The 22,229-nt window shown below is 34.3% G+C and overlaps 1 protein-coding gene across 5 annotated transcripts in view; it reads right to left on the bottom strand.

The window, feature by feature from the left end:
* Nucleotides 1–1,046: 1,046 nt before the first annotated feature.
* opn4b (opsin 4b) overlaps nt 1,047–22,229 on the bottom strand; it is a 72,374-nt gene continuing 51,191 nt past the window's right edge. Inside the window, exons 7-12 of one of the 5 annotated variants that reach the window (XM_009306568.5) lie at nt 19,759–19,866; nt 15,590–15,776; nt 13,219–13,431; nt 9,818–9,883; nt 3,270–4,382; nt 1,047–3,013 (exon numbers count right to left, since the gene is read on the bottom strand). In XM_009306568.5, the coding sequence (XP_009304843.1) occupies nt 4,221–4,382; nt 9,818–9,883; nt 13,219–13,431; nt 15,590–15,776; nt 19,759–19,866 (736 nt within the window). In that variant the 3' untranslated portion in view covers nt 1,047–3,013; nt 3,270–4,220. 5 annotated transcript variants of the gene reach the window in all.

The raw sequence follows: 22,229 nt of genomic DNA on the forward strand, positions 1-22,229 counted from the left end.
AAATCAGTCGCTTGAGCTTAAAAGACGATTTTTACATTTATACGAGTTGGGATGTTATTGTAGTCTACGCAGACGGTAAAAAAACATTTAAATATTTCATTCAGGAGCCTAGTTTAGAAAGCATGCAGGTAATCACAGTCTGGGGGATTTTAACACAAAAAGAGGGCAAATCATACATCATGAGATCATTTGTTGTGCACGCTTTCATAAAAACATTCAATAATATATAGACTATTATACACATTGGCCACAGAGTGCTGAAAAAATTTCATTTACAAAATAAGACAAACATTGTTTGATCAGCAGCAGCAAGAACAATGTCAATGGTTTTGATTGAGGCTGATTTAGATGAAGATGATATTTTAAAGCTAATTGGGTATGCGCAATGTATATTTACTAGATCAGTTATCTCTATTTGTCTATTTGTTTTACATTGTATTCTTGGATGTTTAGGCTACAACTGGTTTTCTTGTTTTATTTCTTGTACAGTCAAGTAAACATTCTTATATTAATGTAGATTGACTTAAGAACCTAAATAACATGTTAAGTTGTTTTCTTAAAAAAAGTGGGTTTAGGTTTATACTTTAAACAATGAAATATCTGCCAATTCAATAAGGAAAAGTATCTTGTTCTTCCTTAGAATTACATTTTATTTTTTACCCCAATTGGCAGATATATTTTTTATTTTAAATATAAACGTACAAAATTTTGCTGCTTTTTTTTTCTTCTAGAGAACAACACGTTATAACAGGAGTGCCCAAACTTTTTCTTATAAAGGGCCACACACCAAACTTGATTGACACTATAGGGCCGAAGGTAAATATAGTTGCCATTGGTAATTTCATAAATTATTTAATAATGTTTAAAAATCACTCTAAAACATTACTTTTTATTAACCAATACAGTAATTTATGATGAACTCATTACAGTTAAATCAAAACAATCTCATTTATATTTACTCATTTACTAGTTTTTGCCTCGATTTACTTGCCGATGTCTTCTGCATAGTCCTCTATTCTTCGAGTGACAGTATTTACATTGAAACATTTAATTTCAATTATTTTATTATCATTATTTTTGTAGTTTAGCAAAAAAACAAATAAAAAAAAAGGTTACGTTAAATTAGAAATGACGATCGCTCCATCATTCTCATCTCAGATGGGATGGTGGGCCAAATCAAAGTTTATAATGGGCCAACTTTGGGCATCTCTGCCTCTCTGTCATTTGGCTTCAGAAGTAAATGCATCTTGATTTAAGAATGTTTACAATATGTTTACTGAAAATACTACATAAGTAAACAACTGTTTTGTAGTTTATGCAATTTTTTGCAATGTTTTTAATTTTTCTATGATACATTTAAATGAACTTGGATAATGATAACTTTATTTTTAACGTAACATAAACAGTCTGATTGTATTAAATGTTATAATACCTAATCTTCTTCATTTAGTATTTAAAACAATATGTTGTTGTTAGTTTTGTTTGTAAAATTATCAATATCACAATATTATATGGTGTTTTAGTATACTTAACTTTTTTCTTTAAATAGTGACTATAGTAAAAATATATATTTCTTACATTTATACATGTAATTACAAAGAGACTAATCTGAAAAGAAAATGAATAAATGAATGAATGAACATGTAATTACACACTCCACTTTTAAAACATAAACCCAAACTTTCTGTCCTAACATGGTTACACTCCAAAAAAAGATTTATTTTAGAATTACAAGACAAAATATTCAACAATTCTTGCAGAAGACAAATTACTAGGGAAATCAAGGGATGTTTTCTGAAAAAAAAAGTTTAACTCCTTTTAAAGTTTAACTCCGCTTAAACTCCTCAAATGCCTAAGTCCCACCAAAAATTCAATCAGAAATTAAAACATCAAAAATCTAACCCAGGCTCATTCTGAAGATGTATCGCTATATACATTTCTTGATAGTGCCAAATATGTGCCAGGAGCTATGTTTTTTTTTTTTTTTGATCTGCCCACATTGCTAAACCCAACTGGCAGTTTTAAAAGCAATCCAGAAAAAGAAAAGCATTTGTCTGACTTTTACCACGTTTTTCAGATTTTACCACATTCCCACTGTGTTATTTTCTTGTTTATTTAATTTTTTTTGGCTTCTGTTTTTGTTTTACCTTGTTTCTAGAACCATTCTTCGCCAGACTCGAATGCCGTCATCTTGGTCAACTGCTCTCTGCATCTCAAGTCTGTTGACATACAGTACATGGCAAGCTAACTGGACAAACTGGTAATAGCGGGAAATCAGTCCATACAGAGGTACTGTAAGTAGTCATCTGGTAAGTGCGACAAGGAACGAAAAGGAAATGCACCCATACGTTACTTAGGCTACATAATTCACGATCTCCAGAAATGTATATAGAGGTACATTTTCAGAATGAGCCTATGTGGGAAAAATCTTGCTTTTGTTTGTAATTAAAAGATTAAAGGATTAAAGGTAATGCTGCTGTAAGTAATGCTCAGTTTTCTGCACAGACAGATAATTGTGATTTATTTAATTGCATGTATGTATTTTTTTACTCACAACGTTCTGGTAGCCACAGGCTTTAAATATATTTTTGTAGCCACACTATCAGAATTGTTTTCTCATTTTAATCTTAACCTCAAGCTAAATTTGATATATTTCAACTAAACACAGTTAAATATCATCAACCATTTTCTTCTCAATTAAATGCATCTTGGTTTAAGAATGTTTAAACATATGTACTAGTGAAAAATTCTAGTAAAATTGGCAGTGCACACAAATAAACAGGGCTCTACATGTCAAAGCAAGACCAAAATCTCTGAAAACTAGATAAAATCTAAAGGCCCTGTTATACTTCAAACAAACTTTGTTTTTGTTCTTCATTTCAGGGTTAAAAAGACGTTTTAAAGGGCTAAGTGATGGTATACTGTTTTCAAGCTTTCTGACATCCCTGTGCTGCAATAGGCAGGGTTGTAAAACGTCTCTCTCGTCCAGGCACGTGCACACATAGGGCTCAACCTGTGCAGTGCACATGCCCTTTTTAGTCTTGAATAGAAAGTGCCCTTCCAAAATTATCAAAAGTGCCCCCGCGACGCGACACACCCTCGGTCCCGCCCTTCAGTAGGCGCGCGACAACACCGCTCTTCAGTACGCGCGCAACAACAACCCCACCCACCCACCTCCCCCCCCCCCCCCCCCCCCCACCCCCGGTCTTCAAAAAATTTATCCTGCACATGCCCTTTGGACGGTCTCTGCACGGGCCTGCTCACGTCACACATTTTGTAATTTTTTTATGTGAATACTTAAGTTCACGTTTGCTGTTAACTGAATGCTGAATTAATTTAACTAGTCATCACTACTTACATCATTTAAGCTGACTTAAAAGATCAACTTAAAAATTGTTTAACCTAAAAAATAAAGTTAAATCAGATTAACTTTCTAAATTAAGTTGATGTAAAAAATGTTGTCTTTGTTATTATTTATAATAATAAAAAAAAATATTGTTATTACATAGTTTTTTTGCAGCGTAAGACACATGTGACACGTGACATGTTGGGGCTTTTTGTCTGGTGTGTCACTCCTTCAGAGTCTTTTAAATCTGTCTGCTAGCAATTATACAGGTGCGGATATATCTGTACCAGCTCTGCTACATACTCTCCTGTTGCTAACTAGTCATGTTTGTTGTATAATGAGCTGCCAAATTGAACAAAACAATCTTAGTTTTTTCCAGATTTGTTAAAATTATGTAATTTCTGCTCACTGTCCAATTTTGTTTGAAGTATACTGGGGTCTTAAGTGTTAAATCCTCATTTCTAAAATAGCATGTTGTTTCTGATCTTGTGCAGACACAGGCAATGGGTTTTTGCTATGACCTATACTGCACAGGCATTAATGGACAAAGCAGCTCATTGAAAAGGAAATCTGAACACATATTCAGAACCGGTGCCAAAATCCACAACACAGACACCAACTGCTGCTTTTCTTCCCTGAGAGGAGAGGATCATCTCCACACCACCGGAAAAAGCCTGAATAGGTGTCCTGACCCCACTTTCATGTCAAAAATACACACCCTGTTTACCTTAAAGTGGCTTGTTTTCCATCTGAAAACAAGCAAAGGTAACAATAATTCAGATGTCAGTTGTAACTGCATGCAGGTTGGTTTTTGAGCCCTGGGTAAAGAAGACAGAAATGAGGAAGAGACAGTCAGATGACAGAGCATCAGTGTTCAGTCAGTCACGGTGACAGAGTCTGTGACTGCTGGAGCTCCAGGTATGAGCCTGGAAGAGTGTCCCGCTGGCAGGACAGCAGGACAGGTTTCTGAAGTCACAATGATGGAGGGGATCCGAACCAATGGCCTTTTCTCATCTGCTTTCTCTGAGACGTCATTCTGCTTGATTTGAGACAGAGAAAATACAATGAGTGAAGGAGTAAACACATAAATACTTTTTATAAAATTTTTCTATTTTACAGTTTTTGATGTTAAAAATCTACATTTCTGTATTGATTACATTGGTGTTAAAGTATTAAAGGTGCAGTAGGTGATCTGCCAGAATGCTAGCATTAGCATAATAGCTTAGAAATTTTACGACCCTCCCCTGTCATTTAAAGCCACGCCTCCTTTAAGTCATGAACACGCGAACGTGCACTGATAGATATAACACTAGATCATGTCATTCACCAGTTGGAAAACTCTATGGAGCCACACACTTGATTAAGCGTAGTTGTTGACAGGCCAGCGGGTGCAGGAATTATATTTCCCCAAAACTGCACTGTAAAAAATCCAGGGTTCCACACGATTCATTCATGTTGTCCCAACACAAATTGATTAAGTTAACTAAACACTTTTAACAAATTTATGTGGATTAAACATAAAAAAATTTTATTGTCCCAGTAAAATCTGAAGAATTGCGTTGATTCAGCTCATTTTAAATGCGTAGTTTGAACGAGCAAAAAAAAAAAAAAAGTGTGTGTGTGTCACAGGCTGTCCTGTTCAAAACTAAACAAATGTGTGAATATAAATTAAACTTTACCTCAGTAAAGCTGGTTAGGCGGAAGAGCACATTTATGTTTTGTTATTATACTAAATAAATATTAGATCAGGAAAAAAAAGAGTGCTAAAAACAGCAATATCCTTTCTTCTTTTTACATTACACTTATGTTTCCGTTACCAAGAAAACGAATGACTTTTCATTTTTAATTGTGCTCGCTGATCCTTGTACATCACTTTTTTTCATCTCCTTTTTCACTTGAACAAGTAAACGAATCCTCAGGTCTATTTAACTGACTATATTATGGATGCTGTAAAAGGTACTCCATGTATTTGAAAATGGCCAATCTTTTGCCGGACGTTTTCAGTAGCTGAACAACACTTCCGTGCATATAAACCCATTCATAAACAAGAACATAATCTAAATAAGCTTTGTGTGGCGAAAATTGTTTTAAAACATACCTGTCTAAAGGCATGACAATGAAGGCTTCCATTAGCTTACATTTTTTATTTAGTTTATTAAGCTCAAAGATGTTTCAAAACTATTTCTAAATTCAGTTCTAATTTCCAGCAAATGAATAAAAAAACAATAATAACAAAGTGTGAAAAAAAAGAGTTATATGCAAACCCATGTCCTAATTTATGCCCCATATGGTGATGCATACATTTCCAAAACCCAACAGGTGGACTAATCTAAACTTGTTTTTATAAAAAAAAAAAAAAAACCAATACAAATATAAATATACATATAAATGATATAAATAATAATAATAATAATAATAATAATAATAATAATAATAATAATAATAATAATAATAATAACATTATTGCAAATGTACATTGTCATAAATAAACTGAAAAAAGCACCCAGAGATGAAGAAGGAGTGGAGATAGTGTTTTTTATATTCATGTAGAAAATCAGAATTTTCGAAACAGTTTAATCTTTTATTTTTTTCATGTGTAATGATATTTGTGAATTGCTGCACATCATGTGTGTATTAAGCAATGTGTAAGTATTTGGACCCACACAAATGCATAACTAAAGTGCTCTGTGCTGGACTTTAGACCAGTTTTAGTTTGTCAGTGGTGCAGTCTATTTTAGTTCATCAAAATAGCAAGACACCCTTTTTTATAAATCAGCACACCCACAAGTCTACAAAGCGGCGCAAATGGATTTGCTATTTAAACAACGTGGTGCAAAACTTGAAAATGACTGTTGCGCTGATCTGAAAATAGCAACAAATCAAGCAAACATGTCTTTTTCCAGTTGTATAATAGGGCCCTATAAGTATAGCTGTGAAATAAATAAAATGCTTGTTACAAATAAGTCATTTATTCATTTTCTTTTCGGCTTAGTTCCTTTATTAATCTGGGGTCGCCACAGCGAAATGAACCACCGTTAAAAATGGTATTTTTGTATATTAATGTGTTTTAAAATGTAAGTAATTAATGTGAAATGTAACAGCAATTCCATTGCCATTGTTTTTTTTGTTTTTTTTTTTGTTTTTTTTTTATAACTGCTGCACATTGAGTCAACCATATTCTGGCACCCAGAAACACACCCCACAGATCCTGTGAATTTTAGGTTTTGCTTCAGAAACTGCATTTGCATTTATAGAGTCACTTTTTAATGTTTTTCATTAACCACTCTATTTTGTTAAATCGAGTCCTCTTTTTTCATGTTTTCGGATGGCAAACTTACAAAACGAGTCAATTTTTGTCAGCCGCTGAGAAGAAAGAAACTATGTTTTTTATGAAAACTAAATGATATTGCCCCAAAAAAGTCTCCTCGGATGCTTGGGAGTTGAAATAATGAAACAGATAATACTTTATATTTCTGAATATATTTTCCACACATATGTATTTTTTTCAGCTCACATACAAAGCACAACAAACTGTAAACCTCACATGTATAATAACTGAATACAAATCAGACCAGGCTGAGAGTATAGAACTGGCTTGATATTTTGTAGCTTGAAACCATGTTTTGCCATGGTCATGTTGATGCTCAGCAGCACAGGGAGTTTTTTCAGCTTGATCTGTGAGAGAACTTGCAGGACTGTTATTTTTTGTGTGTGTTTGCATTCACTGACAGGTTTGCTTCCTGTCTTCTCTTCCAGTCACTGTTGTTCTTAATAATGACACACTGGGGGTACCTTTATGACAGTGCAGCTCAGCCAGTGATCAACAACACCATAGCTCAACACAGGACAATCTGAAAGCTTAATTTGACCTCATGCCGATTGTTTTACTTGTTATAGTGTGCCATTTGCGTATCCCTTCTCTTTAAAGATCAAGCAACACTGTTTCTTGGTCTGAATTCAGTGTAATGAAATCCTGTATGCTATTATGTCGAACCAAATAGATATTTTATTACCACATTTACACCAAGGGAGCTACAAATCAGATTAATAAACATGAACGTCTATGGGATGGCTGTAATATAGAAGACATATTTGGACAAGTGTTCCCTGTAGAGGTATGGTAAAATTGCATTTCACAGATGGACCCTGTGATTGTAATCCCGTATGAATGAGGCATGTTTGCGTTATTCACACACAACCTCGAAAAAGATTACAGAGTAAATTACCTGTTATTTTTCAGCATCCTTTGAGAAATAGGATGCTCATCTCATAGATATATCTATGATCGTGGTGCATCATTATTATTATTTTCATAACATTTCTCCTCCAGACTGGGCACTTTATTAAGCACACCTGTTAGACTAAGCAAATATCCAATAAACCATCATGGCAATGGCAGCATCCTGATGCATTTATGCATGAAGATATGGTCTAAAGTTCATACTGAGCATCAGAATGAGGAAGAAAGTTGTTTTACTGTAAGTGATTTTGCATGTGTCATGGTTGTTGGTATAAGGAGCACATTTGCACATAGGCACATGCACAAAACAATGCTTTAAATCTTACAACACACTATTACATGCAGAATGAAATATATATGTATGTGAGATGAAAGATATATATTGTATAGCATGCAAGCTTGCTTATTTAGACACTTTCATGATCTATTCAGGTCCATCTGTCATGAAAAGAAAATAAGCAGGTCACGAGCTGCAATTCCATCCATAGAGTTTGTGCTGGTTGTGAACAATGAACAATGGATGATTGTAGTTGGATAACAATGGTTTTTGGGATGACGTTTGGTTTCAATAGTGTCCCTTGTGGGTTAAAAAAACCCTAAAGGACAATTTTGTTTTGTTATATCAGTCTATTTTGATCAGTTTATCTTAATATTTATGCACGTTTTTGATTAGTTTTATTTAATCACTAAAATTTTAAATACAAAAACTTGTGTTTATGTTTTACTGTGAACATCCAACCATAATACATACAGGGTCAAAAATCACCCCCAAATTGTCCCATTAAAAGAGTTTGTTCAGGAATCAAACTACCGTGGTTGCATTATATGTTTCTTGGTGTTTCTTGTTTCTTTGATCTCCCTTTCCTATCATTTCAAACAGATTATTTTTGCTAAATCTAAAAGATAATGGTTAATTTAATAATAAAATGTAATATTATTATTATAAGCATGAGGTTAGGAACTCCCTATTTGTTAATGTGTTGAATTTAAACATCAAGTTGGGACATAATGGAAACCGCAAATCAAAAAAGAAAGTAGTGATTTGCAATGATTTTACTTTGACTTGTATTTCATTGCAGACAATATGAACACAATATATTTCATGTTTTGTCTGGTCATTCAGACATTCAGACCTGCAAGACATTCAATAATGTGATTTAAAACAGAGGATGTCAACAGGTGATTGTTATTATGATTTGTTACGAAAATAGCATCCAAGAAAGGTCTACACCTGTAGGAAGAAAGATGGGCCGAGGATCGCCAGTTTGCCAATTAATACGTGTGAGAAAATTATTGTAATGTCATCCACAGTGACATCCACTAAACTGTACTGTACTAAAAGGTTAACAGTGTCCAGAACCGTTATCGACTTCTCTTAGCTCGGAGGCTTCTGGGATGGACCATCACACAGTGGAACACAGTATTTCAGGTATTTTTTGGGACAAATGTCTACTCTGGACCAAAAAAAATAGGTCATCCAGACTGCTACCACCAACAAGCCAAAAATCCAAGGTCTGTAATGGTATGGGGTTGGGTCAGTGCCCTTAGCAAAGGTAACTTGCACTTCTGTGATGACACCATTAATGCTGAAAAGTTATTGGAGATTTTGGAGCACAATATGCTGCATTTTTTTTCAGGGACATATTTCAACAAGACAAAACCACATTCTGCACACTTTACAAAGTCCTGGCTGCAGAGGAAAAGGATACAGATACTTAACTGGACTGCCTGCAGTCCCGACCAGTCTCAAATAGAGATTTTGTGGTGCATTATGAAGAGCAAAATGCAACAATAAAGACCCCGTACTGCTGCCCATCTTAAAACTTGTATGAGGAAGAATGGGGCAAAATGACACCTGAAACACTTCATCACTCGGTGTCTTCAGGTCTTCAGTCCCTAACTTATTTTAATTGTTGTGAAAAGGAATGTCAACATTACAAAATGGTAAATAATTTACTGTTCCAACTTTTTTGAAATGTGTTGCTAGAACCAAAATTGGAATATGTGTTTATTTTGAAAAAAATAAAATAAAATAAAATAAAAATCATAAGGAAAATATTACATGTTTGTTGTATTGTCTGCAATGAAATACAAGTCAAAGAAAATTTAGAAATCGCTAATTTATTTTATTATTTGCGTTTTTCATTCTCTTCATACATTATTTATTTATTTTTTTTTATTTTTTTTATTTTAGGTTGTAAAAACAAATCCAGTTCAATATAAGTACTCACAGAAGACGAGGGACAGCTTGACAGGCTGACCTCGGCCATGGAGATTTCATCTTTGTCACCAACCGTCTGAAAGAAGGACAGAGAAGATACACATAAAATTTACCATAATGAGAGACTAACTGACTAACAGTAGTTAAAATTATTTAATTTTTTTTTTTTTTTTGAAGTAGACACTTCTCTTTCTAATTTGAAAGTTTATTTTAACACATTGTGAGGCTCCCACTGTCTAAACTGGACTGTGACCAATCAAAAGAAAGAGGTAGATGGGCAGAGCTGAATGTGCCACCCAGTGGACACACTAATGCCATTCATCTTGATGACATAGGATGAGCTTCTGTTTATAGGGATAATCTCTCTAAAACCAACAGATTAGGATGGGAGAATTAAAGCAGGCTTAATCTCAATGTAATGGACCCTCATTGAAGTCGGCTCTTTGAAGGAATGCCATTTGTAATTATCCAAACTACCTTTACATCTTCTGTTGATTTGTGTTCTGTTGAAAGTTCTGTTGGTTTAAAAATGTACAAGTAATTTTTTTTAGGAAAATAGAAACAGTTCTACATTATACATCTTGAATAATAAGCAGAAAAGCTGGATTTGTTTCATTCCATTAACACATGACAATTTTCTGCTCTCTGAAACGCAATCCAAAAATGGGTTGTGGATCATTTCTCATAAGCCTCTGTTCTAAACTTTAAATTTGATAAACAGACATATTCTACAATTTATTTTATTTCTCAAGATTGCAATTCTGATTTCGATTTCCTTTGATTCAGTTTTGATTCATTTGGAAATAAAGGTTGCAGGGATATATCACATTGGGCATACATAATGCACAATGATATGTTGATGATCAGTTCACATTACTTGCAAAAAAGCGATATAGAAAAGCCCTTGTTTGAATGCCTCGTCATCTTAGAATTATAAGGTTCTGTCTAACATTTTTGCCAAAATTCAGTTATTCACATATTCTTATTAAATAGCAACTTATTTACATTATGTGATGTTTTTTTTAATTTGTTTACATTTTAAGGGCTCTATTTTAACGATTTATACGCAAGGTCTAAAGCACATGGCACAAAAGCATTAAGGGCATGTCCGAATCCACTTTTTTCTATTTTAAGGATGGAAAAATACTCTCCGCGCCTTTACTTTCTCTTTCTCTCTTTTGTGGATAGCACTTTTTACAGTGGAAACGGTGTTGTACACTCCACTGAAGGCATCCACAAGCCTACATAATAAATTTTGTTTGTAAGCGCAAAGATTTGTTTTAAAACTATTTCTACATTCAGTTTTAATTTCCAGCAAACGAATAAATGAGCAATAATAATTTTTTGTGGTCAAAAGGTTATATATCCAAACACATATGCTATGCCCCATATGGTACAAAACCCGACAGGTGGACAAACCTAAGCTTGTTTTTAATAAAACAAATATAAATATGCATATGATAAACAATACTACTATGAATAATATCATTACACAAAAGCAAGTTGTTGTGAATAGACCAAAAAAGCCCCCCAAGATGAAAGCATGAAGGTAGTGGTTTTTATATTTATGTAGAAAGTAATCATTTTGAACTATTTTAATCCTGTATTTATTTACTTATTTTTTGTAAAGATATTTGAGCATTGCTGTACATCATGCATGTTTTAAGCTTTCAGCTGGTCTTTTTTGGTTCCTCAAAATATCAGCGCACCAACAATGCACCTTAACACATCTCTTTTCTGGACCGGACACCCATGAGTCCACAAAGTGGCGCAAATGGATTTGCTATTTAAGCAAAGTGGTGGAAAATGGGAAAATTAGGGTTACGCTGATCTGAAAATAGCAACACGTCAGGGCAAACATGTCTTGCACCTTATTGCACCAGGTGTGTGATAGGGTCCTAAGACTTTTTACTTAAAAAACAAACAAACAAACTCTAGCTTGGCTCTATAAGCTTCTTTCTGTGAGCCAACCAGCATTTCAATTGCCACCAATCAGGATCAGCTTTCTTTGCCGTTAACAGCTGGAAAGACCAGAAAGAGTTGACTAAATAATGCCGCACCACACAAAATTGAAAAGAAACCTGCGAAAATGTTAGAATTTGGAAGCATTTTTGACATTGAAATGTTACATTTTACGTTGTTGAAAAAGAAACAGGAATTTAAAAAAATTAAATATTAAATGTAAAATATTTATATTTGTCTTTATATATATAGTCTGTGAAACATTTTCAGTCTTTATTAAACTTTGTTGAACTCATTTGCTCATTGTCTGTTTTCTTTTAAAGTCTTTAAATTTGATATTAAACCTTGAAGGGCAAATACTTATTTTAATTAATGGGGCTTACAATTGAATAAATATCATATAAAATATATAATCCAATAAAGATTAGCATATTAATTACATAAAATTAACATCTGCACTGGACAAAATATTTAGCACAGCCTTGTATGCCTAAAACCTTGTCAAGCATCAACATATTGTTACAATACCTAATTTATTTTTTTAAATAAATTAATAAGCAGACTCATTGTATTTCTTGAAAAGCAATACTTCAATTAAGGATCTGCCAGATAGTAACTCATTATTCCAAGCAGAATATGACTTTTTAGAAGGTTTTATGTGCATTTGCCGTTTATTTTACCCCAATTTACCACTTGAATAGAATTTTGATAATTTACATTTAGAGTACATTTGGGGTCTATGTCATGGTAATGTATGAAAGTGAACTGTTACACACATATTGTTTGCTATATGGAATGCAAAACTCTGAAGCTCAATATCTCAAAATCATTTAGAACGCAGATAGAACCTTATAATTTTGCAAAGTAGGACTGAATAAGCAGCACATGAAACTGGTATTGGTAATATGTAGCTGTTAACTCGAACAGTATTTTTAGCCTAGTTTTTATAAAATAGGTGTACTTTAAAAATTACCCATGATGTATCATTTAGATAAAAAAATATATACTGTACCAGGAGGCTCAATTAAAAAGCACTACTTCATCTACTAGTTAAAAAGAGCTGTATTTAAATGTCAGACAGCAATAGCTTCACTACATTTAAAAGAAAAAGTTGGTGAAGGAGGCACCAATTTCTCTCAAACTTAATTAGCGTACAGTCATAAGAAATCCCAGAAAGTGCATCATTAGCACACATAAGCATGCAGACTCTTGAGCACTCTTGTCATTTGTCAAAGTACAGCGCTGGCTAAAACCAGGGCAGCGAACTGTCGTCGAGATATGAAGGATGGAATGAAATTTCCAAATTAATTTTTTAAATCTGATGGAGTCGTTTCCTCTCTTAAAATGAATGTGGGACTTCCTAATTTCATAAATCAAAGAGCGCCGGGTGAGCTGTGGAGCTGGTGATAAATGAGGTAGATATGACACTAAATGAAGTCTCTCACTTACGCTGATGTACGCACAGGGCCGGTTGGTGCTCGGGTCGGCTAGACTCTGGGCTGATGTCCTGTCGAAGATTCCAGAGTCTCTGCTTTTGACCTTCAGCCTCAGAGAGCTGCTGTGCTTGATATCGCATAGATCTTTGCGGATTTCCGATGAGACCTGGCGACTAGCAGGCCGTGAACTTGCGGTGGAGAGATCTGCCTCTGTGTCTGTCCAGCCCTGTCCATACACAACACACATTAAGCAGTTACAACAGAAAGAGCTTTGCTAAAAAAGGGACAGTTCACCCACCAAAAATGTACTCACTATTTACTCACACTCAAGTGGATCTAAACTTTTGAGTTTCTTTATTCTGTTTAAAGGGCAAATCCTTTTAAGATGTAAGATAAACCTTTGGTGTCTCTAGAATGTGTATGTGAAGTTTCAGCTCTAAAAAATACTCATCAGATTATTTAACATGTAATATAGAATTTGTCCATTTTGGTGTCTGAGTACACTGTAGCTGTTGTTGTAGCCTGTGGTTTTAAATCCATATGACCTGGTTCTCCCTGCCCACCGCTCTGACATGTGTGTCTGCTTCTCCTGCATTACATCAGATAAACAGCAGTCAGTGATAGACAGACTGGGATGAAGTTAAAATACCGTCACAAGTTTATTTGATGTATTTGTGGTGGAGTTTATTTAAGCCTTTCTGAAATGATGAGTCTTACATAAATGCCGTTTGCAGTTTACTGACACCCTGTGGCCGTGGTGATTATATCGGCTAAGAATTACATAGCGATTTTACTGTCTTTATTACAAACATGCTCTGTTTTAAAAACGTTTTAAACTTACAAAAATAATTACTGAGGTGCAGCTGATCACAGAGACTTGTAACATTTGTTTTAATCCTAGTTTATTTGCTAAAAAAAGTTCTGTGGATTCAATCAATTTGGTGGGTTGGGAAAACCACACTCCTACACCACGTTGTGGTGGGCCTCAAAATCACTGGGATTTGTGTCCTATTTTATTCATTCATTTTCTTTTCAGCTTAGTTCCCTCAGTAATCAGGGGTCGCCACAGCAAAATGGACAATTTAGCCTACCCAATTCACCTGTACTGCATGACTTTGGACTGTGTGGAAAAACCGGAGCACCCGGAGAAAACCCACGTGAATGCAGGGAGAACAAGCAAACTCCACACAGAAACGCCAACTGGCCCAGCCGAGGCTCGAACTAGCAACCTTCTTACTGTGAGGTGACAGCAGTACCTACTGCGCCACTGCATCGCCAAGTGTCCTATTTTAACGTCAGTAAATTTAAAAAAAGAGACTCGTTGGGGTTATCGCCCCAATATGACAGTGGACAATTGACACATACAGACAGTTCTGTCCAAACAGCTTACAAAAGTTGTTTTTCATCATAGGTGCCCTTTAACACTGAAGACTATGTTTTGAAGAAATCTGAAAACCTCTAACCATTGACTTCCATAGTACCAAAAATACTATAGTAGTTGATGCTTACAGGTTTCCAAATTACTTCAAAATATCTTCTTTTGTGTTTACTAAAAGAAAGAAAGTCAAACAGGTTTGAACACGTAAAAGGATGAGTAAATGAGTAAATTTTAGGTGAACTATTGCTTTACAGCTTGACATAAGGAAAACCATTTGATTTGTGTGTGCTTTTGGATGAGGAAGGACAATTTGACAAATATGAGTCAAATTTATACAAAGTGAATTCCTCTGTGATTGATCTGTTATCCAATATTTAATATAAATCATAATATTTGGTTCTTGGTCTAAAAAGTTACAGGGTAAACTTTTGATGGAATTTATTCAACTGAATTATGTCACATACACTTTTAAAAATAAAAGTTCTTTCCTGGCATTGAGAGTTCCATGAGGAACCTTCAACATTTTCGGTCCACAAAAGTGTGTATATAGTAGATTTGTTTATACACACACACACACACACACATATATATATATATATATATATATATATATATATATATATATATATATATATAGTGGAAGACTATGAAAATGTTCCTGACACCAAAAACATTTCTTTGAAGAGCTTTCGACAAAAAGAAAATCCCGCACTTTCATTTTTAAAAGTGTAAGTACAATGTTCAATTCAATTTAATTTATCTTTATTTCTATAGCGCTTTTACAATGTAGATTGAGTCAAAGCAGCTTAACATAGGGGATAATAGTAACAATGTTCTATTAGTAGTCATTTGTAGAATAAAAAAAAAACCTTGAAAATGATTAAAAACTATCAAGTTAATTTCTAACAGTGATTTTAAGGGAATTTGAAACTACACACATGAAATCAGAAGTATGTGGCTACAAATATATGGGTTCAATGTTTCTGGCCTGGAGGTGCTTTCTTACTGATTCGCTGTCAGATACAGAGGACAAGCGTGCCTTTCCGGCTCGATGCAAGTTGCTGCTGGTCTCAGAGGACTGGCTGGTCAATGTGGAGCGTCGTGTGGATATAAAGCTACTGCTGCTGAAGCGGTCTCTACGAGGAACACAGAGCAGCACTCCAAGACAAGGGATGTACTTGGCAATGGCAGACCTGCCAGAGCAAAAGGGAGAAAATATAAATGTGAGGCAGTAAAACACCAATGACATCTGCTTCTTTTTACACAAATAAGGACTGCAGAGAAAACTGTTGGATACAGGCTTATCTGTACAATTTTAAAAAAGAAAGAAAAATGATTAGTGGATGATTTATTAACAAATACATGTAAATGCAAATTTGCATAGCTTTTCTGGTAAACTTGCTTGGAAGTCCACCCGGTAGATTGTTGCATTTTACATTTTTATGTAGGACAAACATACAGAAAAAAGATTAAATCACATGATTTCTTTAGCAAATGCTTTTTATTTTTTAGGTTAAGTGCTATTCTGAAATATTATTCAAATAATACAATGTATTTCTGAACTCCGGCTATGTGTATAGCATTGCAATAAAATCTAGCATAGTCACGTTTCAGGTTTGTTACAAAACAATTTGCACAAAATTATAATTTTGCTTCAGTTTGTTTTTTCATGTCCCAATGCTGTCACAAAGATTTGTTAAAAGATATTTAAAAACCCCTCCTTCTCATGCAACCCAGGCTCATTCTAAAAAAGTACTGCTATGAACATTTCTGGTAAGCCCTCAGGAGTTGTGTTTCTGTTTTATGTAAATTCATCAGAGGTCGATGTGTATGCTTTTTGAGATCTCTAATTTCTCCTGCGAGTGCCATTCACGACTGCTGTTCTTGCATAACCCATCAGAGGCCAATGATAACTGACTAACTGACTTACTGAATGACTGACCAATCAATACTCCTCTTTCCCTGAACACAACCAATAGTGGTTTCAAATTCATCGATTGACCCGCCCACCTACTTCCCTAAACCCAACTAACAGATTTAAAATGCAATCCAGAAAAAGAAAAGTGTCCTACCTGCTTTCTGGATTTGTTCTTCACTGGACTCAAACCCCAATGTCATGGCCAACTCCCTGCGTCTCAAGTCGGCCGAAGTACATGGCGAGCTAACTGGACATACTGGTAACAGTTTGAAAGCTATCCACACAGAGGTACTGTAAGTGGTCAGCTGGTAAGCGAGAAATGGAATGGCATCATGCTGCCCCATAGCATTCTTTTAAGGACAAAATTCAGCCATATGTACTTCTAGCTACATAATTCACGATCTCCAGAAATGTATATAGGGCTACGTTTTCAGAATGAGCCTATGTTGTTTTCATGAGTATGCTCTGCATTGACTGGTCAGATGTTCCAATCAGCTGCAATTGGTCTATCATATATAGAAAATTAAACACTCATTAACATATCTGAAACTCAGTTTCAGAACCTTTCTCAATCTTCAGTGATTGTAAATACTGCATAAGTTCCGGTTGAATAAATGTTTTGTCTCTACAATAAATGTTTCTTCTTGACATGACGTCAATAACAATGACCCAACTAAAGTGTTTGAGGGTTAGAATTGATACTTGCAGGCAGCAAATAAAAACACTAAGCTGTAATTATGCTAATTTGTTAAAGATCGAAATAGATAACAACATAGTAACAAAGTAAAACAAGAATGACACAACCCTTTAAACTCTGCAGACCATTAGCAATCACAAACAGAATGAGTTAATTTTTAAAAATGCCTAACTGTGGAAAATGTTTACTTGTTAAATAGGGGAAGAGAGCTTTGTGTTTGTTGTGTCTTATGTAACTTATCAATCCTTCATAAGGATGACCTCAAATTGAGGTGATGTGTAAGTGATGACCTCATCATTCAAGTGCTTCATGGTGGGCATTAATCTTGTGTGTCTCACCACAGATCGGTTATGAGAGCAACACATGGCTCAGCGCATTCACAGCAGATCAATCTGAAGCAAATCTGACTTTTAAAGGTCAGAATCTACCTCTGTCATCTCAAGGTACTTGTGCTTGCACTCTGAACACAAAGTCACTGAACGATTTAGGTCTGCCAGGCCTTGAAGCACGCAGCACACATTTTGTTTTGTAGAACAAGGTTTCATTTCACTGGACAGACCTTTTTAAACTGGAAAGCAGGGTGTGTAAAAAAAAAACTGGAGCAGATGGTTACTGAGTCAGGTCTGCTTTGGTGCTCAATTTGAATAATTTCATATTTTCATTTATTCATTTCCTTTTCGGCTTAGTCCCTTTATTAATCAGGGGTCGCCACAGCGGAATGAACCATCAACTTATCCAGCATATGTTTTATGCATCAGGAAACCTACACAGACACATCGAGAACATGCAAACTTTTGAATGTTTGAATGCCATTTTACATGGCATTTATTGTCATATTACTGAAGGAAGCTGCAGATAGTTCAAAATAAACTGTTTGAAATTGAGCTTACAGAACAGAATATCAGTGTCACATTGCATTGTTGGGACACAGGGTTACAATGTAACCTGCTCACCTAATGTTTATGTTTGTAATATTTATATTATTTGCTAATTAATAACCACCTCACGTGAATGTCTGAATCTGCATCTCATTTTAGAGTCTGCTACTGTCCCCCGGAGTTCGCATTTTGGTCATGGACACAGGTTTGAGAGCCTTATTGACTGAATGATGAAATAAGCTGTTTTCCACCAAGGTGCTAAAATATAATTGGCTGATAATAAATTGGTATTGGCAAGAGGACCCAAAAACTGTGATGCACGCCGCTGTGCCATGACTATTACTCAGTGTATGTTGTAGGTGATCTTTGAAAGGTGAGTTTTTTTGTTTTTTTAACATCCTGATTCCCTTGTTTTGTATTTTATTGGCCTAAATAACCATAACATAAATAGTAAGGTCCGGCACGTTTTAGAGTCCCCTTGAAACATTTCCATTGTATTTTGTTCTATTTGAAAGTGTTGTAAGAAAATGCAGCGTGTTTTTATAATTTGTTTTTATAAATTGTTTGCGTTGTGAAAAAATGCAGCAAATTTTTTTAAAAATGTGTTTGCGTTGTGAGGATTTGCAGCACGTGTGAAGATGAAGATCTTTTTTTAATTTGTTGGCACTTTTTGTAATTGCTTATTTTAAAAAAAAAATGCAGCAGGGTAAGCTTTCTTGGCCACCATACAAAAGTAACACAAGAGACATTTTTATTGTAACAACATATTCTATTCTATTTATATTACTTAAAACCAACGTACAAATAAATATAAATAAAAATTACATCACTGATATTCCGTGATATGTGAATATTTAACTGTACAACTATTTAACGGCCTTGTTAGAGATATTGTTTTTAACACTGTTTTAATAATACTTTTACACTATATTGTATCCAAGATTTTTTAATGAAATTAACTACTTTTCAATACAACAAATCGCTAAAACAAAAACCGTAGTGCTGTTATATGTGCAAAAATGTTGACATGCTACTGATCTCTTTGAAGTCACTGTATAGTACTTACAGTTGAAGTCAGAATTATTAGCCCCCGTTGAATTATTAGCTCCTCTGTTTAATTTTTTCCCCCAATTTCTGTTTAACGGAGAGAAGATTTTTTCAACACATTTCTAAACATAATAATTTTAATAACTAATTTCTAACAACTGATTTATTTTATCCTTGCCATGATGATAGTGAATAATATTTTACTAGATATTTTTCAAGACACTTTTATACAGCTTAAAGTGACATCTAAAGGCTTAACTAGGTTAATTAGGTTAACTAGGTAGGTTCGGGTGATTAGGCAAGTTATTGTATAACAATGTTTTTTTCTCTGTAGACTATCAAAAAAAAATAGCTTAAAGGGGCTAATAATTTTGTCCCTAAAATGTTTTTTTTTTTTATTAAAAACTGCTTTTATTCTAGATGAAATAAAACAAATAAGACTTTCTCCAGAAGATAAAATATTTTCTGACAAACTGTGAAAATTTCCTTGCTCTATTAAACATCATTAAGGAAATATTTAAAAAAAGTAAAAGTAAAAAACAAAACAAAGGGGAGGCTAATAATTCTGACTTCAACTGTAAATCTGCAGCAAGCAAATAGTTTATAAAAAAGGCTCAGGCTCAGCATCATCAAACCTGTATTTGGGATGAGTGATGGCATAGATGATGGGGTTGTGGATGGCAGATGCTTTGGCAATAACAGCGGGCACAGAGTTCATGTAGGGTGTCAGCATGTCTGCGTATCTGTGAAAAGAATAAGAGGACACGGCATTACACATCATTCCATATGCTTTCATTTTATTCAACCCACATAACATCCAAACACAGCCAAAGAGGAGGTAAATGAGCAAAATGATTCAGTCTTTTGGAAATGTGTAACAGCATGTACAGTATGTGGGATATGAGATCATTAAACAGAGAAAAAATATTTAATTCAAAGAGTGTTTAATTCATGTTTATTATGTTATGTTATGTTATGTTATGTTATGTTATGTTATGTTATGTTATGTTATGTTATGTTATGTTATGTTATGTTATGTTATGTTATGTTATGTTATGTTGTGCTATGTTGTGTTATGTTATAGCAATACCCCAAAGATTTTTTTTTTTAAATGTTGCAAATTTATTAAAAATAAAATCTCTCTCCAGTGATGTTCAATAGGATTTAGGTTTGGGCTCTGGCTGGGCCACTCAAGGACATAACAGAGTTGTTGTAAAGCTACTCCATTGATATTTTGGCAGTTTGCTTTGGGTCATTGTCCTAGTGGAAGATGAACCGTCGCCCCAGTCTGAGGTCAAGAGTACTCTAAAGAAGGTTTTCATTCAGGATGTGTTTGTACATTGCTGCATTCATCTTTCCTTCTATCCTGACTAGTCTTCCAGTTCCTGCTGCTGAAAAACATCCCCATAGCATGATGCTGCGACCTCCATGCTGCACTGTAGGGATGGCATTAACCTGGTGATAATCGGTGCCTGGTTTTCTCCAAACGTATCGCCTGGCATTCACTCCAAAGAGTTCAATATTAGTGTCATCAGACCAGAGAAATTTGTTTCTTATGCTCTAAGAGTCCTGCAGTTGCCTTTTGACAAATTCCAGGTGGGCTGCTACACTGAAAAAAGCAAACAACTTATTTGTGTTGAATTAAAGCAAACAAATTAAAATGTGATAATGTTTAACTTAATTTGTTTGTTTAAATTCAGCCCAAATAAATAGTTTACAACCACTAAAGTAAAACAGTTAAGTAAATCCAAGGAATCATCTTTGAATAAGTATGTGCTGTCTGACCACTCTACCATACAGGTCTGATTGGTGGATTGCTGCACAGATGGTTGTTCTTCTGTAAAGTAATCCTCTCTCCACAGAAGAACGCTGGAGCTCAGACAGATCGGGTCATTGATCACCTCGCTGACTATGGCCCTTTTCAGCTTAGATGGCCGGCCAGTTCTAGGAAGAGTCCTGGTGGTTCCAAACATCTTCCACTTGGATGATGGAGGCCACTGTGCTCATTGGAACTTTCAGACCAATAGAATTTTTTTGTAACCTTCCAAAGCCTTGTGCCTTGAGACAATCTGGTCTCGGAGGTCTAAAAACAATTCCTTTGTCCTTATGCTTGGTTTGGGCCTTGACATGCACTGTCAACCCTGGGACCTTATATAGCCAGGTGTATGTCTTATCAAATCATGTCCAAATCAACTGAATTTATCACAGATGAACTCAAAATAAGCTGCTGAACACCTCAAGAACGATCAGTGGAAACAGAATATACCTGAGATCAATTTAGAGCTTCATGGCAAAGGCTGTCAATATTTACTTACATGGGATTTTTCAGGTTTTTTTTTTTTTTTTAATTCAAACAATTTTAAAAAAATGTGTAAAATTTTAAGGAAATAAATTTATTGAGTTATTTTTAAATTTATTGAAATTTACTCCTTCAATAACAGATTTATTTATCTTTGCCATGATGACAGTAAATAATATTTGACTAGATATTTTTCAAGACACTTCTATACAGCTTAAAGTGACATTTAAAGGCTAGGCAGGTTAGGGTAATTAGGCAAGTTATTGTATAACAGTGGTTTGTTCTGTAAACTATCGATAAAAAAATACTTTAAAGGTGCTAATACAGACATACTGTAAAAAATTTCCTTGCTCTGTTAAAGATCATTTGGGAAATATTTAAAAAAGGAAAAAAAAAATCAAGGGTATATATATATATATATATATATATATATATATATATATATATATATATATATATATATATATATATATATATATATATATATATAGTGATTTGAATATTATTAGAATTTGTAAGCTTTTTGTCTTATTATATTTATAATTTATATGTACATACATTTGAATGTAATATGTTCAAAGATTTAAATATTTATTCAAGTCTTACTTGTTAAATTATCATATTGTGTAGACAATTATTTACTTTAGTGCCAGAGAAATGAAACAGCAATGTCTGTACTTTAAAGAAGAAATTCTTCTTGGCTACACTCATGAAATACTTTGAAAAAATGTCTGCTTCTCACTTGAGAAAACTGCACTATATGCTGACTCACATAAATGGATAATATTTATTATATTTTATTTAAAA

This window comes from Danio rerio, chromosome 12, assembly GCF_049306965.1.
Source record: "Danio rerio strain Tuebingen ecotype United States chromosome 12, GRCz12tu, whole genome shotgun sequence".
Taxonomy (NCBI): Eukaryota; Metazoa; Chordata; class Actinopteri; order Cypriniformes; family Danionidae; genus Danio; species Danio rerio.